General features: G+C 35.3%; 4 protein-coding genes and 2 pseudogenes across 4 annotated transcripts; 2 read left to right on the top strand and 4 right to left on the bottom strand.

Moving 5' to 3' along the window:
* Positions 1–752: 752 nt before the first annotated feature.
* LOC118028264 (pectinesterase PPME1) lies at positions 753–3310 on the bottom strand. The gene is made up of 4 exons (XM_035031804.2): positions 2758–3310; positions 2438–2641; positions 2087–2325; positions 753–1221 (listed from the first exon to the last, which is right to left on the bottom strand). The coding sequence occupies exons 1-4, from the start codon at positions 3244–3246 to the stop codon at positions 1065–1067; spliced, it is 1089 nt and encodes a 362-aa protein (XP_034887695.1). The 5' UTR covers positions 3247–3310; the 3' UTR covers positions 753–1064.
* A 1075-nt stretch (positions 3311–4385) lies between these two features.
* On the bottom strand, positions 4386–6148 carry LOC118028265 (uncharacterized protein At1g28695-like; annotated as a pseudogene).
* A 3310-nt stretch (positions 6149–9458) lies between these two features.
* LOC118028267 (probable pterin-4-alpha-carbinolamine dehydratase, chloroplastic) lies at positions 9459–11559 on the top strand (annotated as a pseudogene).
* A 325-nt stretch (positions 11560–11884) lies between these two features.
* LOC118028266 (superoxide dismutase [Fe], chloroplastic) lies at positions 11885–15237 on the top strand. Its single transcript, XM_035031806.2, has 9 exons — positions 11885–12166; positions 12260–12297; positions 12535–12609; positions 12702–12890; positions 12997–13168; positions 13292–13410; positions 13554–13580; positions 13697–13720; positions 13821–15237. Exons 1-9 carry the CDS (start codon positions 12100–12102, stop codon positions 14031–14033), a joined length of 924 nt encoding a protein of 307 aa, XP_034887697.1. The 5' UTR covers positions 11885–12099; the 3' UTR covers positions 14034–15237.
* A 935-nt stretch (positions 15238–16172) lies between these two features.
* LOC118028268 (cell division cycle 20.5, cofactor of APC complex) lies at positions 16173–18906 on the bottom strand. Its single transcript, XM_035031807.2, has 8 exons — positions 18656–18906; positions 18423–18521; positions 17946–18140; positions 17527–17796; positions 17334–17436; positions 16901–17220; positions 16592–16753; positions 16173–16492 (listed from the first exon to the last, which is right to left on the bottom strand). Exons 1-8 carry the CDS (start codon positions 18746–18748, stop codon positions 16352–16354), a joined length of 1383 nt encoding a protein of 460 aa, XP_034887698.1. The 5' UTR covers positions 18749–18906; the 3' UTR covers positions 16173–16351.
* A 575-nt stretch (positions 18907–19481) lies between these two features.
* LOC118028270 (peroxidase 60) lies at positions 19482–21334 on the bottom strand. Its single transcript, XM_035031808.2, has 3 exons — positions 20939–21334; positions 20327–20506; positions 19482–20247 (listed from the first exon to the last, which is right to left on the bottom strand). The coding sequence occupies exons 1-3, from the start codon at positions 21158–21160 to the stop codon at positions 19675–19677; spliced, it is 975 nt and encodes a 324-aa protein (XP_034887699.1). The 5' UTR covers positions 21161–21334; the 3' UTR covers positions 19482–19674.
* Positions 21335–21473: the final 139 nt, after the last annotated feature.

Below are 21473 nucleotides of genomic sequence, written 5' to 3'. Positions count from 1 at the left end.
AAAATAATTATTTTAATATATTTTAAAATAAAAAATTTTTAAAAAGCAACTATTATAACATTTCCAAGCACTCTTTTCACACGTAAAAAATAAATTATTCTTTAAGCTTACAGATGAGAATCAAGTTCTTACAAGTTTTTGCCTCTTCCAACGTCCATCTTCACTTTATTCAATTAAGGATAACTAAGATTTTCATCAATTCCACAAAAGGAAATTACAACAACTCTGTTAAAGTATCATAAAATTTCAATAACCATTTAAAATTCCTTTGTTGCATCAAAAATTTCATTAATGTCTTGAAATCTCTTTATTGTTAAAGGAGACTATATTAAAATATTAAAGGCATTTGAGGTATGAACGATAATTTTTATAATATTTTTTTTAGATTAATATTGATATTTAAATCAGTTTATGCATATCTCAACTAATTTTACGAGTCCTGAAATTAACGATCATGTAAAGCCTCCAGTGATCTTGAGATTTGTGAGATTCAAACTGGTGATTTTTATGGAGCAAACTAGCCTGACTTAGGTTATAATTTTTGTAATATTTACTTAAACACGAAGGAGGTTTTTGTTAAAATTTTTAAATTCTTGGATAATATTTGTAATTTTATGATATCTTATTTTTTAAATCACACATTAGGCAATTTATATGATTATTTCAAAGAGTAGTGTAATATTTAAGACTCAATAAATACATTATATATATATATATATATATATATATATATATATATGTTATAGCATGCATTTTTTTCCCGAGAAGGCTCTAAACCATGCTTTATTAATTAATGGAAACACATAAAATCATATAATAAATAAATAACTTTTCATGACTAGCGGGAAAACTGTACATCGATCAATAATAGAATCCGATCTTTTTTCTTTTGGTTTCTCCGCTATTCCATAATATTTCAGTTGCTACGTGCACGCTATTCTATATCTCCTGCCTCGTTGTCTGGCCTGTTATACTTAATTAGTTCTCTATATACGTATTATTATTATTTTCATAAATATTTAAATATCATCTATGCTCTAATTAGAAATAAACACTTCGCCACCTTAATTTGGAGGAGGGAGCAGCCATTTGGAACCTTCGATATAAGCAAGAGAAAGGAAGGGGTTCACTTGCTGGGGGGTTAGCTGCCTGCTGAATTTGACACGGCCACTTGGGTTAGATCCTGGCCCCTTGCACTTGTATTCTCCAAATGAAACAATCCTGCGCATTAAGCAAGCTTAATATATAAATTATTAATTCATAAAATTGGTATATAAGGCCAGAGTTCTCCTTCCACCAACGTTAATTATCTGATATTCCTCGAAAAAACATTTATTTTCGCAGGTTTATAATTAAATGTAAAATATTCCTAATAAACCATTTTAAAAATGTTTCTCCAAATCACTTTCTTGAAAACTCCGTCCTTGATTCCTACCGAGGGCATTTCCTTCCGAAATTGATTTTTTAAATTAAAAATCCAATTTGTTTCCTTAATTAACGGTAGTCGTTGATTAATTAGCACTTTGATTGGAAATTAACTTGTAGCTGGCAACTTAAATGTACTTGCCAAATAAGACATGCAAGGCCATGCAAGGCGGTTCCTAATTATGGAGTAACATTTCCCTATATAATTCCAATTACCATTTAATTACCAATGAAAGTAATATTTAGAATAAGAAAAATACTAATCTTAGGAAAAACAATGATTCCCAATTCTTTTTTCAAAAAAATTTAACCATTGAATTCACAAAAACTTGCTGGAATGCCATATCCACTCATTCAAATATTGTATGAGATTTTTCAAAAAGTGAATATATATATATATATATATATATATATATATATAAAGACTATAAATTATGAAACTCAATTGATATTGCTTTTGATGTTTTTTTAAAAAAATGATTTTTTTTCTTGCTTTAAATTAATTTTTTTTATGTTTTTAGATCGTTTTGATGTGCGGATATAAAAAAAATTTTTTAAATAAAAAATATTATTTCAATATATTTTTCAAATAAAAAATAATTATTAGTTATCACAATACCAAATAAACATTAAAAAAAAAAAACAAGATGAATCAGTTTACCTGTCTCGTTCAGGGTGCTGATTATCGGACCATCCACCAGGGTCGACCACACTGCTCATGGTGGTGAAAGCAAACACCACCCGAGGTCTTTCTGTCCATGCACGTCCTAAAAATGCCCCCTTGCCAATTCCATTTACTTTGCAATGAACAAAAGAAAATCCAGTATCGTCTTCTTTGTTTCTTGCCTGTGCAGTGATCACTGCCAATCCTTGGTCTGCTAGTACATTTATCGCCGTTCCCTACATTAGTTAATTCGCAATTAATAAATTTCAAACCAACTTTAAATGCTCAGGAATTTAAACGGATCTATTACTAATTAATTTTGAATTAGAGTTAATTTTTGGAGGTTACCAAGTACAGGGACTTTCCGCTTCCGAAAATGAAATCAACAGTGCCTTCAATGTAACAATCCTTGAAAAAATGGCGTCCCTTGTCGTCACACAACGTGTCTTGAAACCCAATGAGTCTGCAATTATAGAAAGCAGCCTTGTCTCCCCCAATTCTCAAAGCAACTGCCTGTTCTTTCAATTTCCCACTCGGCCTCGGCGAAGAATTCTTACCCAACAATTCCATATATAAAATTTAATTTATGACATCACAGAAAACATTAACCCTAAATCAAAGAAGATGAACAGAGAAATGTGGGCAACATTCTGTTGAGTAATCCTTACCTTAATAATGATATTAGAAGCTACAAAATAATCAGAATCAACTTGCAAGGTGGCGCTATAGACAGTTCCGTATACCCTAGCCGTGCCAGCAAAAGTCAAGGTTGGCATGCTACTAGCCGATCCTTTAAACGTAACGAAAGGCTTTTCTTTCCCGATTTGGATCTTTTCATTGTAGACTCCGGAACCGATATCGACGATTACACGTTGAGTATTCCCCGACGAAATACTTCTAACAGCGCCGGTCAGGGTTTTGAAATCACCACTTCCATCTTTTCTGACCACAATGGTTTTCGGTTTCGCCTCGGCAGTTTCAAGGGCAGGGTCTAGGGCGCCGTTACGTTGTGTGTAGGGCTTGACATTGGCATGGAACCAGGAGTTCAGGCTGGATGGTTCGCCTGGTATTGGACCTGTGTCCTTAGAACCAGCAGTGGTGGACACAAGGAGAAGGATGACGACAGCCGCAATGCCTGTAACCTTGCCTGTGCTCATTTTTGCGACTAGATCTTATCTTGGCTATATTTTATGGAAGATTTCAAATATTTATAGGCAACATAAGAAGAGAAAAGGCTTAAATAAACGGGGAAGTCGGGGCTCCTTACACTCCTTTTTGTTTGGTAAGAGTGGTTTAGATGTTAGGCAAGCACTTAAGCCCTTGCAATACCTATAAACAGTATTTATTACCAAACTAAGAAACTGTCCTAAGAGAGACATTTTGCTTCCTAATTTTAGTCAAAGACGTTTTGGTAGGAAAATAAGTAAAATCCTCTAGTTCAATGGATATACTGCAAATTAAAGGTGACAAGAAGCACATACTGGACATGTCTAATAACGAAACTCTAAACATGGTAGGGAAATCACTGTGCCAAAAAATATTGTTCACTTTATCATATTTCACTGTAGATTTATTATTCAATTTTTTTTTTTTACTTTGGTCCTCAAGTCTATTTTTTACGATTGCATTCTTTTTAGGTCAAATTAAAAAACAAATAATTTAAATTTGTTGACCAATAACAAGATTAAAAGAAATAGAATTACTGCGGAAAAGACACAAAATGCATGGTGTGTATAAAGTTCACATTAAAAGTTCAATTTAGCCCTTTATTTTTCAAATTATACCTTATTAGGTCCCTCATTTTTTTGCAATTCAATTTTAATAAAAAAAATTATCTTTTTATTTTCAATCACTAGTTTGAAAGAGAAAAAAATTACAAGATTTCAGACATAGAGACTTTGACATTAATTTCAATAATTGATTTTTAGTAATTTTACAAAAATATTTTTTTACCTTAAAATCACCTAAAAATATCTAACCTAGAAAGGTTTTTCTGTTTTTGGATTCATTTCGAGTTTTTAATTGGATGCTTTCTACACGAAGGAGCCCATAACAATATTGTGGGCTACACAGCCCAGGCAATAGAATGTTGGATTTCGTAGCTGATGGGAACAATTCTTTTGGGTGCCAACGGGCAGCCAAGAGATTAGAACTGGATTTATTTTTGAAGGATTAGAAAAATATATAATCGTTATCCCAAAAATTTTGGGCCTTCCCACCTGCAAATGAACATCATGATTTTATGAATTTGGTTAGCCTTGTGCAAAGTCAAAAATTCATTTAACCAGCCATTGGATCAAGAAAACTGATATCCTAAAAATCAATACATAAGCAGTATAATCAATATATACTCCTGCATTCCAATATTCTCTCCAACAATTGGATAATTCCTATGTCTATATATATATATAATAACCTTAGACGAAATAATTCATCCAAAACCATATTATTTTCCCCATGAATGTGCACAGGCCGCATGCCTCAAATCTCCAAACGTGAACGTTTCATTAGCCGCAGAGCGCTTGAATCTCTTCCAAGTATCAATAACAGCGGAAAGGTCAGCAACCTTGGCACTTACAGTTCGACAACAGTTTGCATGAACAGTCGTGACAGCTCTAATGTCCTTGCTGTCTTGGCAAAATCCACTAAAGTAGAGGGTGTTCAAGAATCTCACTCTAAGGCCTAGATTTTTCAACACCTCTCCATGCAGCATTCCATCTAGAACGTCTTGCTCTTTTTGTCCAATAGACTCTTCTTTCCTTGAATACCACAAGTCAAATAATTGAACAGTCTTCTTGTTTGACCTGACCATGTAAAAGCCAGTGTTTATGGGGTTGCGCTGTGACCACTGATCACCATTGAATCTATCTGTACTGATTTGTAGATCAATGTTTTCGTTGAAGCTCAGCCTCTGAAATGGGTTCCTTAGCCACAATACATCAGTATCCTGTAAAGGAAAGAATCGATCGTCAGTTCCCTGGAAGAAAGGTAGATATGATAACTGATACGTTTATGAACTACAATTCAATTTACATTAACATCCCGTTTTAAGAAATTCTCAATTTAATTTTCTTGTGTTAAAAAAAGAGGTTGAGACCATGGCCTATTTGCCATTTAAAACAAAGGTACTGGAAAACATACCGTAAAAATGAAGTTTTAGCCACGCACAAGTACTTCTCCAAGAAAGAAGGTTCTCCTCCACATCATCTTGATAAATTCATTGGACATGTAAACTTCCTCGCGATCAAATTCCACACCATCTGTTTCAAGTTTGTAACAATGAAGCCGAAGAAACTTACACCGTTCGTAGGACGCTTGATCCACGTTAACAAGCAAGAGATGGTTAACCAAATCTCTCGTGTTTTCACCGAACCAGAAACCATTCAAGAAAAGGTCTAGCATCGACTTATCATCACCCTCTACATAGGCTTTGTTTACCATAGCAATTATCACTGTTCTGCTCTCCGTCGATGCCTCGGCCAAAGCCAGTTCAAGCTCATCTTGTTGACTAGTCATGATCACTTTCCTCTGCAATACCAAACAAATCAATACCAAATGTTAAGAATCAAGTCTCAACATAGAGCTCAATATTCTGTAAGATTTAGGATCAGTCCCTCTTCGTACTGATAAAAAAAACAACATTTAGCAAAACATCAGAAACAGTATCGAAGCCTACATCATATATATATGACGAACAGAAAGAGTATCAAAGAATAATACTAACGAAGAAAAGAAGGCATGCTTACTGTGTAGGGAAAGGCAGACTGGAACGTGGCCGGATTATAGAGGATTAACCCACAAAGTAAAGTGAGGAAGAAAAGGGAAAAGGCAACGATGTGGGTGCAATGGTTTTTGAGACCATTCATGTTCTTGAAAAATCTTCAGTTTTTAGATCAAGAATATCTCGTCTCTGGATGCTTGGTTCACTCGGTGGATGGTACAAGAAGTTGAACAGATGAAGAGTTTATTTTATGGTTGATGAAATTTATTCTGATAATGACTTGTGCAATATTACGTTATAGCGATCTAGAAAGTCCTGGTTTATTGCGTTTAGGACTCTCATGATATGCTTGATTGGGAATGTTTTTTAAAAATATTTGAATTTTTTTTTATTTAGAATTAATATGTTTTTTATATTTTTAAATTATTTTGATATGCTGATTTTAAAAATAATTTTTAAAATATAAAATAATATTATTAATATATGTTTTTAAATAAAAAATATTTTAAAAAACATAGTTATATTTTCAAACTTGTGGGATGATAAAGACACTTGCTCCGTTTCAACCTTAAATCCATAAATATAAAAAAGACTGCCTTCGAAATTTAAGTAGCCGATTTTATGTGTTCCTTGTGGAGCTAATAATTGTGTGGACATCGGGTTGGATTTGAGATATTTTGAGCTCCTAGCCCGAGCACACACTCCACACCATGGTGTTGTGGACTCCTCGGTGTACGGAAAATAATAATATATTTGTAAACATCTTTTTAAAATATTTTTTATTTAAAAATATTTTTAATAGCAACACATCAAAATAATATAAAAATATAAAAAATATAAATTTAAAATAAAAAATAAAAATTTTTAAATTATTTCAAAAATATTTTGAAAACATAAAAGTAAATTAATTTTCTGCATACTTATTTGTTAAAGTTGAATACTATTAAATAATAAAAATGTTTTTGATATCTACATGAAATCCAAGAACAAAGTTTTTGTACTAAAAAAAATCTAAATATCTAACTTCACTTTAATAGAGCTAATTCATTTTGGGTTTCTTTTGAGAAAAATTAAAAATACCGTACTGAATTTTGGATATAAATTCATCTCCCTCACTAGCCCCGTCCTTTTTATCATTCATCCGCAAATAATACAGCAAAGATAAACGCAGCTGCTAACCCAATTGAATTGTTTTTTGTTTTCTCTGCAATAAAACATTGAATATTAAAGTAGAATTCCATATTAGGAAGGTGAGTCGAAGGGACAGGCTCCCCGGAAGGATGAGCTCAAAACTGCGCTAAGGGACAGCTCTTCGTCTCGAGGGACCCGGAAGAGGGAATTTGATTCGGCCGCGCGTGGGAGGCCAGAACGACAGCGCTAAGCAGATGGTCCTCCATTGCGAAGGCTTTTAAATGCGAAAAGTCCGATAGAATTAAAATTCTAATAAACGGTGCCAACCATTTGAATATTCAGGCATTCGTATTTTCCTAGAAAAAAAAAAAAACATGCCAGTTATCATTTAAACATGTGATCAATAAGAGTGTCTGTTTCCCCTCTTTCAGTTATCCTCTTCCTTCTTCTAGTCTTGGGTCAATTTGGCTCTCTAACTTTATAGTATGTTAGAACAAGGTTGTCAATTCTGTTTCGACAGGTTTTTTGTTTTTTCAATTGGAACGAAATGTTTTGATTTCGGAGTATTTCGGCATGCCGTTTCGGAGTTGTACTGTTTATCTATATATATATATAATTCAAATTCAAGATAAATTATGCATTATAAAATACAAACACAATGTCAAAGTAATATAATTTTAAAATTTAAAATATTCATAAATAGTCAAGATTAAAAAAAAATTATTTTATCTAACATCATATTTCACATCACCTAAGTCCTAAACAGTGGATTCATTGTAGTAAGCTATCTCTTAATTTGATTTATCAAAAAAATATATATACTTTTAACGTAGAAATCAAAGCCATTTATCATAAAAGACAACTTTCTAAAGTGTTTTGTCCTTTGAATTTATGGCAAGCCTAAGACTATTAACATTCCAGCAGTGTAAGTTAACAAAACTAAGTTCATGCTTTTTTCATTTTAGCTCTACAGACTGCAGAGACAATTATTTGAGAAGGGAACGGATGGCCACAAAGCGAGATTTAATGAGTCTTCTGGTTCTTTGCCAGGTTGCAGGGGGCTCCTTCTCTTTTATGTTGATTGAGCCGCTTCGATTGAAAAGTTAGGTTGCAGCCTTGTAGGAGTAGCAGTGCAGTTATTGCAGCATGTAAGATCAAGACAACAACAAAGAAGAGGAAAGATTGGAGGGGGAGTTTGTGAAACTGAAAGACAAGATGCCAATTGTAATTGTTTTGGTTGGGAACTTGAGTATGCAAGGGGAAAGAGAAATTAGGGATTTGGTATTTTTGGTTTAGTTTACTGTGCAGTTAATGAAAATGAACCGGGTTTAATTTCGAGTCTTTGACTCGATGGCTTTACCCCGAAACGGAACACATGGAATTCAGCCGGAATGTTCCGGCCGAAATTTGACCGGAATTTCCGGATCAACCCGAGATTTTAAGTGAGGTGAAACTTGTTCTGTTTTGTTTTGTTTTTTTAACTGGTATGAGACGTTTCTGGCATTTCGGGCGAAACGGAACGGTATTAACAACTTTGGTTAGAACAAAATAAAAATAAAAAATAAAAAAATTATAAATTATAGGAAGCCGTATTTGTTTAATAGTTTTGAACTCATCCTTCCGGGGAGCCTGTCCCTTCGACTCACCTTCCTAATATGGAATTCTACTTTAATATTCAATGTTTTATTGCAGAGAAAACAAAAAACAATTCAATTGGGTTAGCAGCTGCGTTGATCACATGTTTAAATGATAACTGGCATGTTAGAGAGTCAAACTGACGTTATCTCCATTTTACTGAAACGGCAGGTAGTTTAAATTGACACCCACGTCATCAGGATGACGTGGCACTTCATCCCTGCCCCGAGTAACTGGACGATCCTTGAAATAAGTCTTGTCTAAGAGTTTGTTTGGTTTTGCTGATGTGGTTGTGATTTGAAAAAAATTGTTTTATAAAAGATGTTTTTAGTTAAGGTTGATTTGAAAAAATAGATGTTTGATTAAAAACTGTGGTTGAAATTAAGATTGAACAAAAAGTAGTTTAATGTGTTTGGTTAAGAATGCTTTTAAAATTGAGGTTATAAAATAATTTTAAAAAATATATATTAATATTGATGATTTTTAATTTAAATATTGTGAATTTAACTATTGTTATTACATCATGAAATAAATCATACTTAATATAAAATATTTTTTATTATTCTTTAAAACTATTTACAATTCCATTACGTACAAAAATACATCCGACAAGAACTATAGTTTTTATAATTTTTTTAGCGTATAATAAAATTAAATAAAATATTATCAAGTATAAAATTCACTCTAAACTAATTATTTTTTTTTAAAAAAAAACTCAACACATTAAATTAAATTAAAAAAAAAACCAACTACAGTCCAAGAAAAGCAGCCTTTAGCTCTTCATTCACGCTTGCATTTCTAACACAGAAATTAATGGGATTCATGAACAATAATTAGTGGTTTTTCCGTTACCAAATACTTGCCTCCTGTGTTTTATGTTAAACGTGATTTTTAACGCGTAAACAAACAGCTTCTAAGTTGCTAACCACCAGATAACACAGCAAGACAAGACAAACCTCCTTGAACTTTGCTTCCGCAATCACCACCAAAAGTCTAGCAAACCACCATGGCCACCACCGCTACAACCACCACTTACATACCCTTCTCTCTCCCACTCTCCAAGCTCTCTTCTCCACACAACCACCATCACCACTTCAAAGTCTCCATCTTGACTCCCACCAGAATCCCCACCTTGAGGATTCAAGCTATGGGGGATAAGTTAAGTGAATTTGGTGCTAGAGACCCTTTTCCTGCTGAAATAGAGAGTGCTTTTGCTGAGAAAGTGTTAGGCAATGTTGATACTGAACATAAGATTCTCATTCCTACTGTTTCTGCACTCTCTCTTTCCCAGCAAGAGTGTACTCTTATATCTCCTCTGCAAGACCCCATGTCAAAGGTTGATGCTCAAAATCTTTTAAAGAAGGTGAATCTTGAGTTCCCATATGGATATTTTGCCCCTCTTTTCAGCTTTAAGGATGTGGTTTGCTATATGCAACATGTTGTATAAGTTCTAGACTTCTAGTTAGTTCAAATTAATTTACCCTGTGTGAGTATATGCTTGTTGAGAAATTTCAAAATCTACTTATAAATGTTAGTAGTTGTGTGGTGGTGGAATTGATATACTAGCTAAAATTGCTCACTTTGTAACATTAGTAGATATCGAAGAAGGGAAATCGAAGAGCACTCATTCGGTTTTGTTCTTATAAAGCTGGAATCATCAATTTCTTGTAAGATTTAAAGTTTGAAGCTTTAGAAATGGCAAATCCCGTGCCACAATTTGTAATTTTGACAAATTTACAGACTGTAGGTGTTTGTTTCATTCTTTGATGCTGTGACCAATTCTTTCCGATCGTGACCAATTCTTTCCGATCAATCTGTCTCTGCATTTTGGGTTGTGGGCTTTTTTATTCTCTTTATTAGGACTTGTTTCTGAAATGAAGTGCTTATTCTGCATACCAAGACAAGTCTTGTGGTTCCTTTGTTGGTCTTCCTTAGTCGTGTTCTTAATAGAATTCTCAGGGATTTTGAAGTAGGCTTTTAGTAGATAAGATGTCCTTTTTTCTAGAGCTTCTATGTAACATTTTCATTTTCCTCAACCCCAAGAAACTGATTAGCGGTGTGTTTCCAAGAGAAAAATCTTTATCAAGAAGCAACTCATTCTGGCATCAGATCGTGTTGAAATGCATTAATAAGTGAAGTTCCTTGCATTTTTGAATTGCTTATTCTTTATTTAATTCCTTTTATTATCTCATTCCTGGATTAGGAACCAGATAAAAGAAGTAAACTTTTAATCCTATATTTCTCTCTCTCCAAGCTGTTCTAGTGTTTCAGTGCATTTGCTTCTGTTTCATTTCGAATGCTGACAGACACAAGCAAAGGTAGCATATCCAGCCTTGATTTTTCCTTTGCACTGGCATATTAAGTAAAGTCTGCAAGTTCCATGTTTCACTTCCACCTGTGAAAGCATCAATATGTCCTGCTTAACGGAAAAAATTGTCTGGAGGTTCTTGGCTGGAGACTCCTCGATAAAGAAGTTGAGAGATTTTAAATGTGGTGTTGAGCTTGTCAATAGAATTTACAAAGTTACAGAATCATGTGGCAATTTTCCAGATGTGCACTTGGAACAGAATCAAGTTAGAGCCGAACTTTGGACTGAATCCCTTGGTAAGCTTTAAAATCACTCACAATATTCTCTTTCCTGAATTTCCTTGCTGCCTGAATTAAATGATCTCTTTGAAAGCACTTGAAATTTAACAATTTTCCATTGAATTGCAGGAGGCTTGAGCATGACCGATTTCATTGTCGCAGCCAAGATTGATGAGATTAAGACATCAGACCTTGTCCCTAGAAAAAGAGCATGGGCATAATTGGATATTTCCTTGATAGCTTTACTGAAGGAATTTGAGAGACCATGAAGTACAGTCTACAGAGATCTCATTTTATCACAATTCATAAGAGAACTCACAGTTTTTCCCTCAATCCTTGTGTTTATTAGCATTGATTCATCTTACTGCAATTCAAGGCATCAACTTCCTTCCTTTCCCCCTTTTGAGGGATTCTCTGATGTACAATCAATTAGGTACCTATCTGCAAATTACCTTCTGCTGGTAATCTAAACAAATATAATATAATGCTTGCTAGAAAATCTTGAGAACTTCTTGTGACATCTCCACAGGCAGAAAACCAAAAAGGGGATGTAAAAAAATAAAAATAAAAATAAAAAGTCAACCAACCTGAGAAGGTTTATCCTTGCTTGAGTCTTAATCACATCACTCCTTTTGTTTTGTATTTTGTTTTGGTGAAACCTAATCACATCATTTTAAATCCATCTATCGTACCCAAATTTGTACTATACTGATGGGGCCTTAGTACTGCCAGGAAGTACTTTGAGCTCTACACAAGTCCAATCTTACCTGGCAAAATCAAGGGCACAGATCTAACATCCAAATTGGTGCTGTGGCAAAATCAAGGGTCCATATCCAAACTTCTCTAGTATTTTTGAAGAACATTCTCGCGTTTCTAGTATCCAAGCTTAAAGTTCAAAATTGGGAGGAAAGAGAAACTGACAGAGAGGGAAAAAAAAATGGTTGCAGCAGCAGCAACAGCTACTGCAGCTAATCCACTAACATGCTCACTATTTCCAAGCCAAGGTCCCAAATTGATGCAAACCCATCTTTTATTTTCCTTCACCCACTCTCCCTTTTCTTGCTTTCTCCAACTCACGGTGTTTTCTGGCATTTCAGGTCTTAGAGGAACAACTAGTGGGCTGCAATGGACAAAGGTAGTTCAGTTTGCCTATCTAATAACCTGTATATATGTTTTATTCCTCTGCTTTAAGGTATGCATACCGACAATGTCTGCATTGTCGAGGTTGCCACTATTACACGGACAGCCAGTCAGAACATTTAGTGCTTCTGTAATTAGCCTCGCAGTTTGTGCGCTTATGATGTTCGACGAAATGCTTATTAAGTTGGCAAATTAAAGGGACTGAACTTTGCACTTATTTTCTATGTTGTAGAGGCAATGTACCAGAAAGGCAAGTGCTTTGACAGTTACAGCAAAATTTGAGCTGAAACCTCCTCCATATCCCATGGTAAGATTTGAAACAAAGCAATTTCTTTTTCAAGAAATTAAGTTACTTGACAGTGAGTGAGATAAAGGTTTTGGATTTTTATTATTTGACAGAATGCATTAGAGCCGCATATGAGCAAAGACACATTTGAGTATCACTGGGGAAAGCATCACAGGGCTTATGTGAATAACTTGAACAAGCAAATTGAAGGAACAGAGCTAGATGACATGTCGTTAGATGATGTTGTGCTTATTACATACAACAAGGGCGATCCACTTCCTGCTTTCAACAACGCTGCACAGGTATAATAAAGCATCCCATGCATACAAGTTCACTTTATTGTTGTGAACTTTGATTTTTGGGTGTTCTAAGCATTTTTTTTTATTTTTGTTTTTAATCTGGATTCAGGCCTGGAACCACGAATTCTTTTGGGAATCCATGAAACCGGGAGGGGGAGGAAAGCCATCAGGGGAACTTCTCCAGTTGATGGAAAGAGATTTTGGTTCTTTTGATAAATTTGTTGAAGAGTTCAAGTCGGCTGCAGCTACTCAGTTTGGTTCTGGATGGGCTTGGCTCGTATGTAAGTGATCTTTCCCTATGCCAGCAATTATATTTCCTACTATTACTCTTTTGAGTAAATATAACTTGCTTGTTTATACCACCGAAAGTAAGATTAATATATCTTGTATGTTAATCTCTCTAGACAAAGCAAATAGACTTGATGTTGGAAATGCTGTAAATCCCTGTCCATCAGAGGAGGATAAAAAGCTTGTAGTGGTCAAGAGTCCCAATGCCGTGAATCCCCTTGTTTGGGATTATTATGTAAGTATTGATGCCTTAGTTTCTTGATTTGTTTCATTTGCAGAATATAACATGATATTGATAATGTAAAAGGAAACATTACCAATCACTTATGATGTTTGTGTTTGGTTCATTCATCTGATGCTGTTGGTTATTTCTTGCAGCCACTCCTTACAATTGATGTTTGGGAGGTATTCGATAATTCTGTTGTTTATTCAATAATTCCCATGTTGATTTTCTTTTATAGAATAATTTTGATTTGTACTGACCACTGATTTGGCATTGCAATTTTGCTTTCTTTCAACAGCATGGATACTACCTGGACTTTCAGGTGAGGTTCATTGTAATAAATCATCCGTTTATGTTTGCTTTCCATCGTAGTCCATCGTTAAATCATTTGATTAGTGATCATGTGTTGTTTCGTCATGTAGAATCGACGACCTGATTATATATCAAATTTTATGGAAAGGCTGGTGTCATGGGATGCAGTTAGTGCGAGACTTGAAGTTGCAAGGGCTCGAGCTGCTGAGAGAGAAATAGAAGAAGCAAGAAAGAGAAAAGAGGAAGAGGAGGGGAACTTTACAGACAAAGAACCTGCAGAGATTTTCATAGATGGGGTTGCTGACGATTCTGAGACTGATTGACTTCATACTGTTTTGCAGTTATTATATGCGGGAAATTGTTGAGGCTTGTAACGTCCTTCGTTGTCTTTGAAGGTGATAAAGAGGTCAGTTTGAGCAGGACAGACTACAAACATGTATCCATATCAACATGGGAAACAAGGAAATGTATATTTCAAGTACTGTTATTTTCAAGGTAAAATTATCTGTTAGGCAGTTCCTATGCATTCAAGACCACCTACACAGAATTTTTGGGTTAGTAGTCTGTACTCACTATGTATGGCAACTCCGAGAGTCGCAAATATAATAGATCCTTTCCAACTATATGAACCCATGGTAAAATGGTGTTAGCCTTCTTGAACATTAATGTCTTTTAACCATAACCATGCAATTTTAGTTTTGTTCCGTATACAGCATTCTTTATCCAAACTGTTGCTGGTAAAAATATGTAAAGAACCAACGGCATGTAGATTATGATATGATCAATCACAAAAATGGTTCATCTTTTGCATGGAAAATATCATCAATTCACTCTTGTTATCAGAACATGGGGGGTTGCTTGTATTTTTCTTGTATACAACATCTGTAGCAGTACAATGAATCTGATTACCCAGATGAAAGGAAATGGATATCTGTGCACTAAAAAATCTGTACACTAACAGAATAACTTGAAAGCAGAGGAAGCAAGCTTGCGCCAAACAATGAAACAGCTGTTCCACCTGCAATCATCTTACGAAGGATGTTTTGAAAGACAAAAGCTTTTCAAAATGTGAGGCAGAGTTTTCAACACGAGGTGGTCCAAAAATCTCCCAGAAGCGAAGAGTCTCATCTTCCAGCTGATGCTACTGTTAATCCATCAGGACTCTGCAACAAACCAATTGACGAGGTCCAGGAAGTTCTCAGCTATAAAAATAATTTTTCCAGTAATTTCAACTTAACGGTTAAGGTCTTAGCTTCTTAGGTAATTAAACCTGAGAAAGGTTGATGACTTCGCGTTCACGACGATTTATTTCTCCCACTTTAGTAATGGAAGGGTACTTCCACAAGCATAGATGTTTTGAACTCTGGAATCGTCGTAGCCATGGCTAGAGGTAATCATAGTTTTTTTACTCAACCCTAACCTAGGCCACCTAGTATCTCCTGATGTATGTTCCATTCTAGTCCACATATCTGAACAATTCAACATCAAATCATCAATGCCAAATTAAAATCATCTTCATGATTCAAATACGAGTGCATGAATTAAACTTTTCTGCTTGATGGCCAACAGTTGAAAATCTGACGCAGTATCAAAATCTCCCACAAAGCATAACATGCCTGTGCTTTGGTTTCAATGCTGTGATGTCTTATTACATCCATCACCTGTGCCTCCTCCGGAGGCCAGTACATTGAATTGATAGTACTTATTTGTTTAAATATTTTATAGTGATGAAAATTTTGTAGTTGTTGATAACTAATGTTTTGTTTAAAATTTTGGTACTCGTTATTTATATAATTAAGATATATTTTTAATATGACTTTTAAAATTCCAATAACATTATCATCTTAATTTAAATACACTTTTAAATAATATTTTTGAACTAAAATAAAAGTATCAAGTTATTTCTAAAAGAAGAGGAAAAAATGGTGAAAATCTGAAAAAAACTCTTCAATAACCTTTTTTTTTTTAATAGTGAATTTTGAAAGTATTTTGTGTTTTATTATTTTTTGAAAAATAAATGAAAAATATAAAACCATTACTATCAAACACCTTTCATTTATTTAGTTAATTAAACATTTTTTCTTTTTGGATAGGAATTAGAGATCTAATTGTAGAAAATTCCCACTAATTTGTTTCAACCTTGTAACCTTATTGTTCCAACTTCTGAAGTGGTCAAGAGTCCCTATGCAGTGAATCCCCTGGTTTGGGATTATTATATAAGCATTGATGCCTTAGTTTCTTGATCTGTTTCATTTGCAGAAATATAAGATGATATTGATCATGTAAAAATGGTGTTATCAAGGCATGTAGATGAACACCAATGCACGCATAGCTGCTTGAACATTAATGCCTTTTCACCACAAGCATACAATTTTAGTTTTGGTCCGTATACAGCAGTCTATATCCAAACTGTTGCTGATAAAAATGAGTAAAGAATCAACGACATGTAGATTATGATATGATCAATCACAAAAAATGCATGGAAAATAGCATCAGTTCACTTCTGTTATCAAAACGTGGGGGGTTACTTGTATTTTTCTTGTATGTAGCTACAACTGTGCATTATAAATCTGTACGCTAACAGAATAAATTAAAAGCAGCAAGCTTGTACCAAACAATGAAACAACTGTTCCACTTGCAATCATCTTATGAGGGATGTTTTGAAAGACAAAAGGTTTTCAAAATCTGAGGCAGAGTTTTCAACACGAGGTGGTCCAAAAATCTCCCAGAAGCGAAGAGTCTCATCCCCTCCAGCTGATACCACAGTTAATCCATCAGGACTCTGCAACAAACCAATTGTTAAGGTCCAGGTTGTGTAGCTACAAGAATAAATTTTTCAGCAATTTCAACTTAAACGGATAAGGTCTTAGGTAATTCAAACCTGAGAAAGGTTGATGACCCTGCGTCCATGACGATTTATTTCTCCCACTTTAGTCATGGAAGGGTACTTCCACAAGCATAGATGGTTTTGAACTCCGGAATTGCCATAGCCGTGGCCACTTAGTATCTCCTTGTGATGTCTGTTCCATTCCAGTCCACATATCTGAACAATTCAACATCAAATCATCAATGCTAACTTAAAATCATCTTCATGATTCAAATACAAGTGCATGAATTAATCTTTTCTGCTTGATGGCCAACAGTTGAAAATCTGATGCATAATCAAAAGCTCCCGGAAAACATAACTTGCCTGTGCTTTGGTTTCAATGCTATGAGTACAAGTCCCTTGATTTATATTCCATATCTTAATACATCCATCTCCTGTACCTCCTCCCGAGGCCAGTACATTGAATTGATAGGGACACCAAGCAAGTGCTTTGACTGCAGCTTGATTATGGGCATTGAATCGATGCAAGAAGTTCGAAGAGCTCATTTTCGAAGCTTCCCATATGTATATAAAGCTTTCATTTCCTCCACTTGCCAGCACGTTACCTTCACTGGACCATTTCAAACCACATACTTCTTCGGTGTGTGCTTGTATGCGTGAAGTTGGACTGTTTCTCACTCTTACTGTCAACGAATTTGCAGATATAAGGAAACTGGAAAGTTAAAACCACCTCACTGTGTCGAGAAGTAATGGTAAGTAAAAAAAGAAAGAAAGCGAATTAGAGTAGCCTAACAACCATCATGATTAATAATGGATCTGTCGCGGCTTCCTGTTGTTAGAGTATGACCATTCCAGGCAATGGCTGCTATCCTGCTTTGATGACCTCCCAAGCTTCTAATCTGTGAGTTGTAAAAATAATGATGTTACCATAAGAAGAAATTCAAGTTCCAGAAAGATTCTCAAATCCAAAGGAAACACCGAAAACTTACACATTTGGAAGTCTCGGGATCCCAGATTTGAAGTTTGGATTTCATGCATCCAATTGCCAAACTTGTGGCTTTCTCTGACCAGGCTACACTTGTTGGGTAGTCATTGTCACCTTGAACTTCCAAAAGCTTCTTTACCTCTTGGTTCTCTGCGTTCCATAAGTATAGTGCCGAGCCCAACGCGACAGCAAGAACATTGTTCTTTCCCCAATCCATGAGGTTCACATAGAAGTCATCTTTTATTTTTGGTGCATCCAGAACCTTAACTTCTTTCTGCATATGCCCTCAAACAACGTAAATGACTGTATACCATATTTTCCAAGTATATATCATGACATGATTGTTCAACTCTACTACTAGTTACTGTCATCTATGCAATGTTCTAACTGATCAAATTCAAAGAAAACAAAGCCAGTACTTACCGTAGGCAAGCGGCGAGATTCATGTTGCTTGATTCCATTACCCAATACCTCTGCATCAATATCTCTTCTCATCTCATCAATAACATAATTCCGCTTTCTCCTAGATTTTGGACTTCCTCTAAAAACCAACATCCTAAATGGTCTCCCTTCTGAGTCCAAAGTTAGACTTTGCCTCAACATTTCTCTGTATCCTTTCTGCCTCAAAGACAAACACATTTGGAGATTTCAGTTTACAATCAAGAAAACCCAGAATCCATATGTTCACACGAAAATTTCTAATTCTTACAAACTCTTCATGCCAAAGATCAAAACAAAATATTAACCATAAACACCCAAAAAGTGATTAGCTAGCCCAAAAAACAGAAAAACAATCTGAAGGCAATTAACCCCAGAACCCTTATAATCTTAACCCAGTAATGAATTTAATCAAAACACAAAAAACCCATTTCCCAATTGGCATAAAAGGAGGAGACTTACACCGAAATTGGGATTGTGTACTTCTTTGATTTTGTTTGTCAACAAACAGTGGGCTTGATCAAGATTCATCAAACTCCTGTTTGGTATAAACCTATCGCCCTATGCACACATACAAAAACAAGAAACAAGAAAACAGTAAAATCAGAATAATCAAGAAATTCTTTGTAAAATAAAAGGGCATTCAAGACTCAAAAGTTCATGATAAAAGAAGTGTGAGGGAGAGAGTTTTGTACTGGAAATTCGTATTGAGTGGGGCTGTCATGTAATCTTCTTGGAGAGTACCAATCTGGTTGAAGTGGAACTACTCTCTTCTTGCTTTGATCCATTTTTTGAGAGAGAAATCACGGTACAGAAGACCAATTTCTTGAATTCCCGGAGAATTCTTGTTCAGTACAATTAAAAGAAAAGGAAAGTGAAGAGAGTTAATATAGACATTGAAGAGAAGGATGGCGGTCTCTTCCCTCCAAAAAGCCAAACCGCTGTGACCGTTGAAGGTTGGTGTCGGTTATTCTGTTGGTTAAAGGCGCCAATTGTATGAGTCGGTCCGGGCCGGGCCGGGTCAAGGCTGTTCACTAAAGGGGCTATAAGGATTGGACCGATGTTGACCCATTCATCTTACCTTAGGGCTTCATTATATATCGACACCCCATTGTTTTTTTTTAACAATTTATGGATATCACACTGTTTTATCTTAAAAAATATTAAATTCTTATTTTTATATATTATTTAATATTTTTAATGGGTTAATGTCAAAAACTATTATTTTAATATATTTTTAATTAAAAAATACTTTGTATTGCATTACTAACCGCAACCTAGGATAATTAAATTCTTAAATTGTCTAAAAAAATGAGACTTGTTTGTTTATTTTGAGGGAAAAAAAATGATGGTTTAATATGGGATTTTAGTAACGCCACTATGAATTGACGAAGCTATCTTGGTAGGTGCCGATTAATGAATTTTTTTATAACAGCAAATAATGAATATATTTTAACATGTAATTGAAATATTTTGTTTTTTGATAATTAGATCATGACTGGCTTTTCTTAAATTACTGACAGTCGCTTAAACTGAAAGACTATACAAGAGCTGCTGAAGGAGCTTTTTTTACTCGAGGAAACTGATAAAAACCGATAATCATCTTGAAAGTTGAAACAACATAAAATCTGAACTCGTGTTTAAACAATCATAAAGAAGTAAACATGACTCCCCACTTTCTGTAATGCCAGTGCTAAACTTGAGTAAATTTCTACTACCTATTAGTGGCCCTACAAGATCTCCTAATTTCTCCTTGTGTGCCAGTCAGAACCCCTATAGCTCCCAACTTAACCATGGCAGCACCAAACCTGGCAGGGAAATCAAACGCGTTAGCCAGGTTTTTCACTACAGGCATTGTCAAGGGGTCAGTTCCTAAATCTTGGTCGATTTGGAGAATGCCTCTATGCAGCATCACAGTCTGATAGTATGTATTGCTTATTGTAAATGGGCTAAATGAGTTTTGATCAAGGTTCACTGTGTTGTCTACTGTGGCAAATGGAGGGCACCTTGATCTCAGAATGTTTTCGAGGAAAGGATCCATGGATGGATCGGGCCTGCCGGTGTTTTCGAAGTTGAAAAGACGGTCTTTGATGAAGGAGCAATGTGCAATCCCAACAGAATGAGCACCTAGTAGGAGCACCATTTCTGTAACAGTGAGACCTTTATCAGAAAATGCTGCAATGGCCTCGGGCACTGATATTGCAGGACCTGGCAGGCTCACATTTTTAGATGCAGAGACTAAACCATCCCTTCTTCCTGTTTGAACATCGTATCTCCCTCCACCACTCTGGACAGGAATCACTAGTTAACTCAATTTGGATTTTCTGAACAATCACAAACTGTAACAAAGAGAGAGACTCAATTACCAAGAAAACAACATCTCTTGTAGCTATTGCAATGAGATCAGCACAGGAGACCACACCAGGGCAAGCATTTTCCACAGCAGCCTTTGCTTGGTCTATAATTTCATATCCCCTGACACTCAAATTCGGTATTGCTGTTTTCTCACTGTTGCTTCCATCTACTAGTATTGATGCATCACACCCCTTTTTCATCATCATTATTTCCACCAACAAATAGTTAATCAGTTCAATAATTACATCTCTCTCGATCGACAATGCAAACAATACGCATCTTTGAACAGATACCAAAATTCTTAGCAAGCTAACGTTTGGGCAAAATTCTGAAAACTTCCATGAAATTAACTCAGAATATTAGAACATTACTATTATTTTTGTTTATTGTTATATTAGTGCAAAATGAGTCATGCATAAAATAGCAGAAACTAGCATGTGCTTAAACTGAAGAGAAGTGCACACAAAACTTGCTTGCCAACCAAACCAATGCATCATCCATGCTTCTAGCTATGTGGATCGTGGAGGGATTATAGCAGGTTGGTTAAGCTTAAAATTATTAGATGCAAACAGAATTAAGAGTTTCTAATTCCTGGGCGAAAATATGCAGAAATGTAAGCTTACATTGACAAAGCAGTCATGGAACTGCAAGCGTAAGAGGGCAGCCACAGTTGAAGGATCCCTGAAGAACTGAGCAGTAATAACTCCAGCCGCTATAGCCTCAACATCTGCAAATCCACATTTTCCTCTGTAAAATCCCACTTGCAGTGCACCAAAGCTGAAGCCAGCAAAGTTCACTGAAATGAACCCAAGGGCTAATGTCAAAAATGCTGCCTCAGCCTTCATTCTCTTTAGGATGCTAAAAAAAGAATCAGAAATGCTGCCTCAACCTTTATTCTCTTTAGGATGCTAAAAAAGGAAGAAAAGATACATCTTTTATCCTAGCAGTGTGATCTTCTAAATCATACTCTTGGTGCCACTTATATTTGGTTGTATCATGCCTTGCCTGTCTTTTTGTCAAGCATGGCACTTCCCCCCCCCCCCCCCGAGCCAACAGGCCTTAAGCTGAAGGAGAATCTGTCTATATTTTTGGAAAACAAGCATTTAGCAATGCATAAAATTCATGCCAGTTCATGGGATGCTTGGATCAATCCTTTTT

The sequence above is a fragment of the Populus alba genome, chromosome 15 (assembly GCF_005239225.2).
Source record: "Populus alba chromosome 15, ASM523922v2, whole genome shotgun sequence".
NCBI classification, from domain to species: Eukaryota; Viridiplantae; Streptophyta; class Magnoliopsida; order Malpighiales; family Salicaceae; genus Populus; species Populus alba.
The sequence above is the reverse complement of the archived record's forward strand: the minus strand, read 5'-3'. Positions and strand labels throughout refer to the sequence as shown.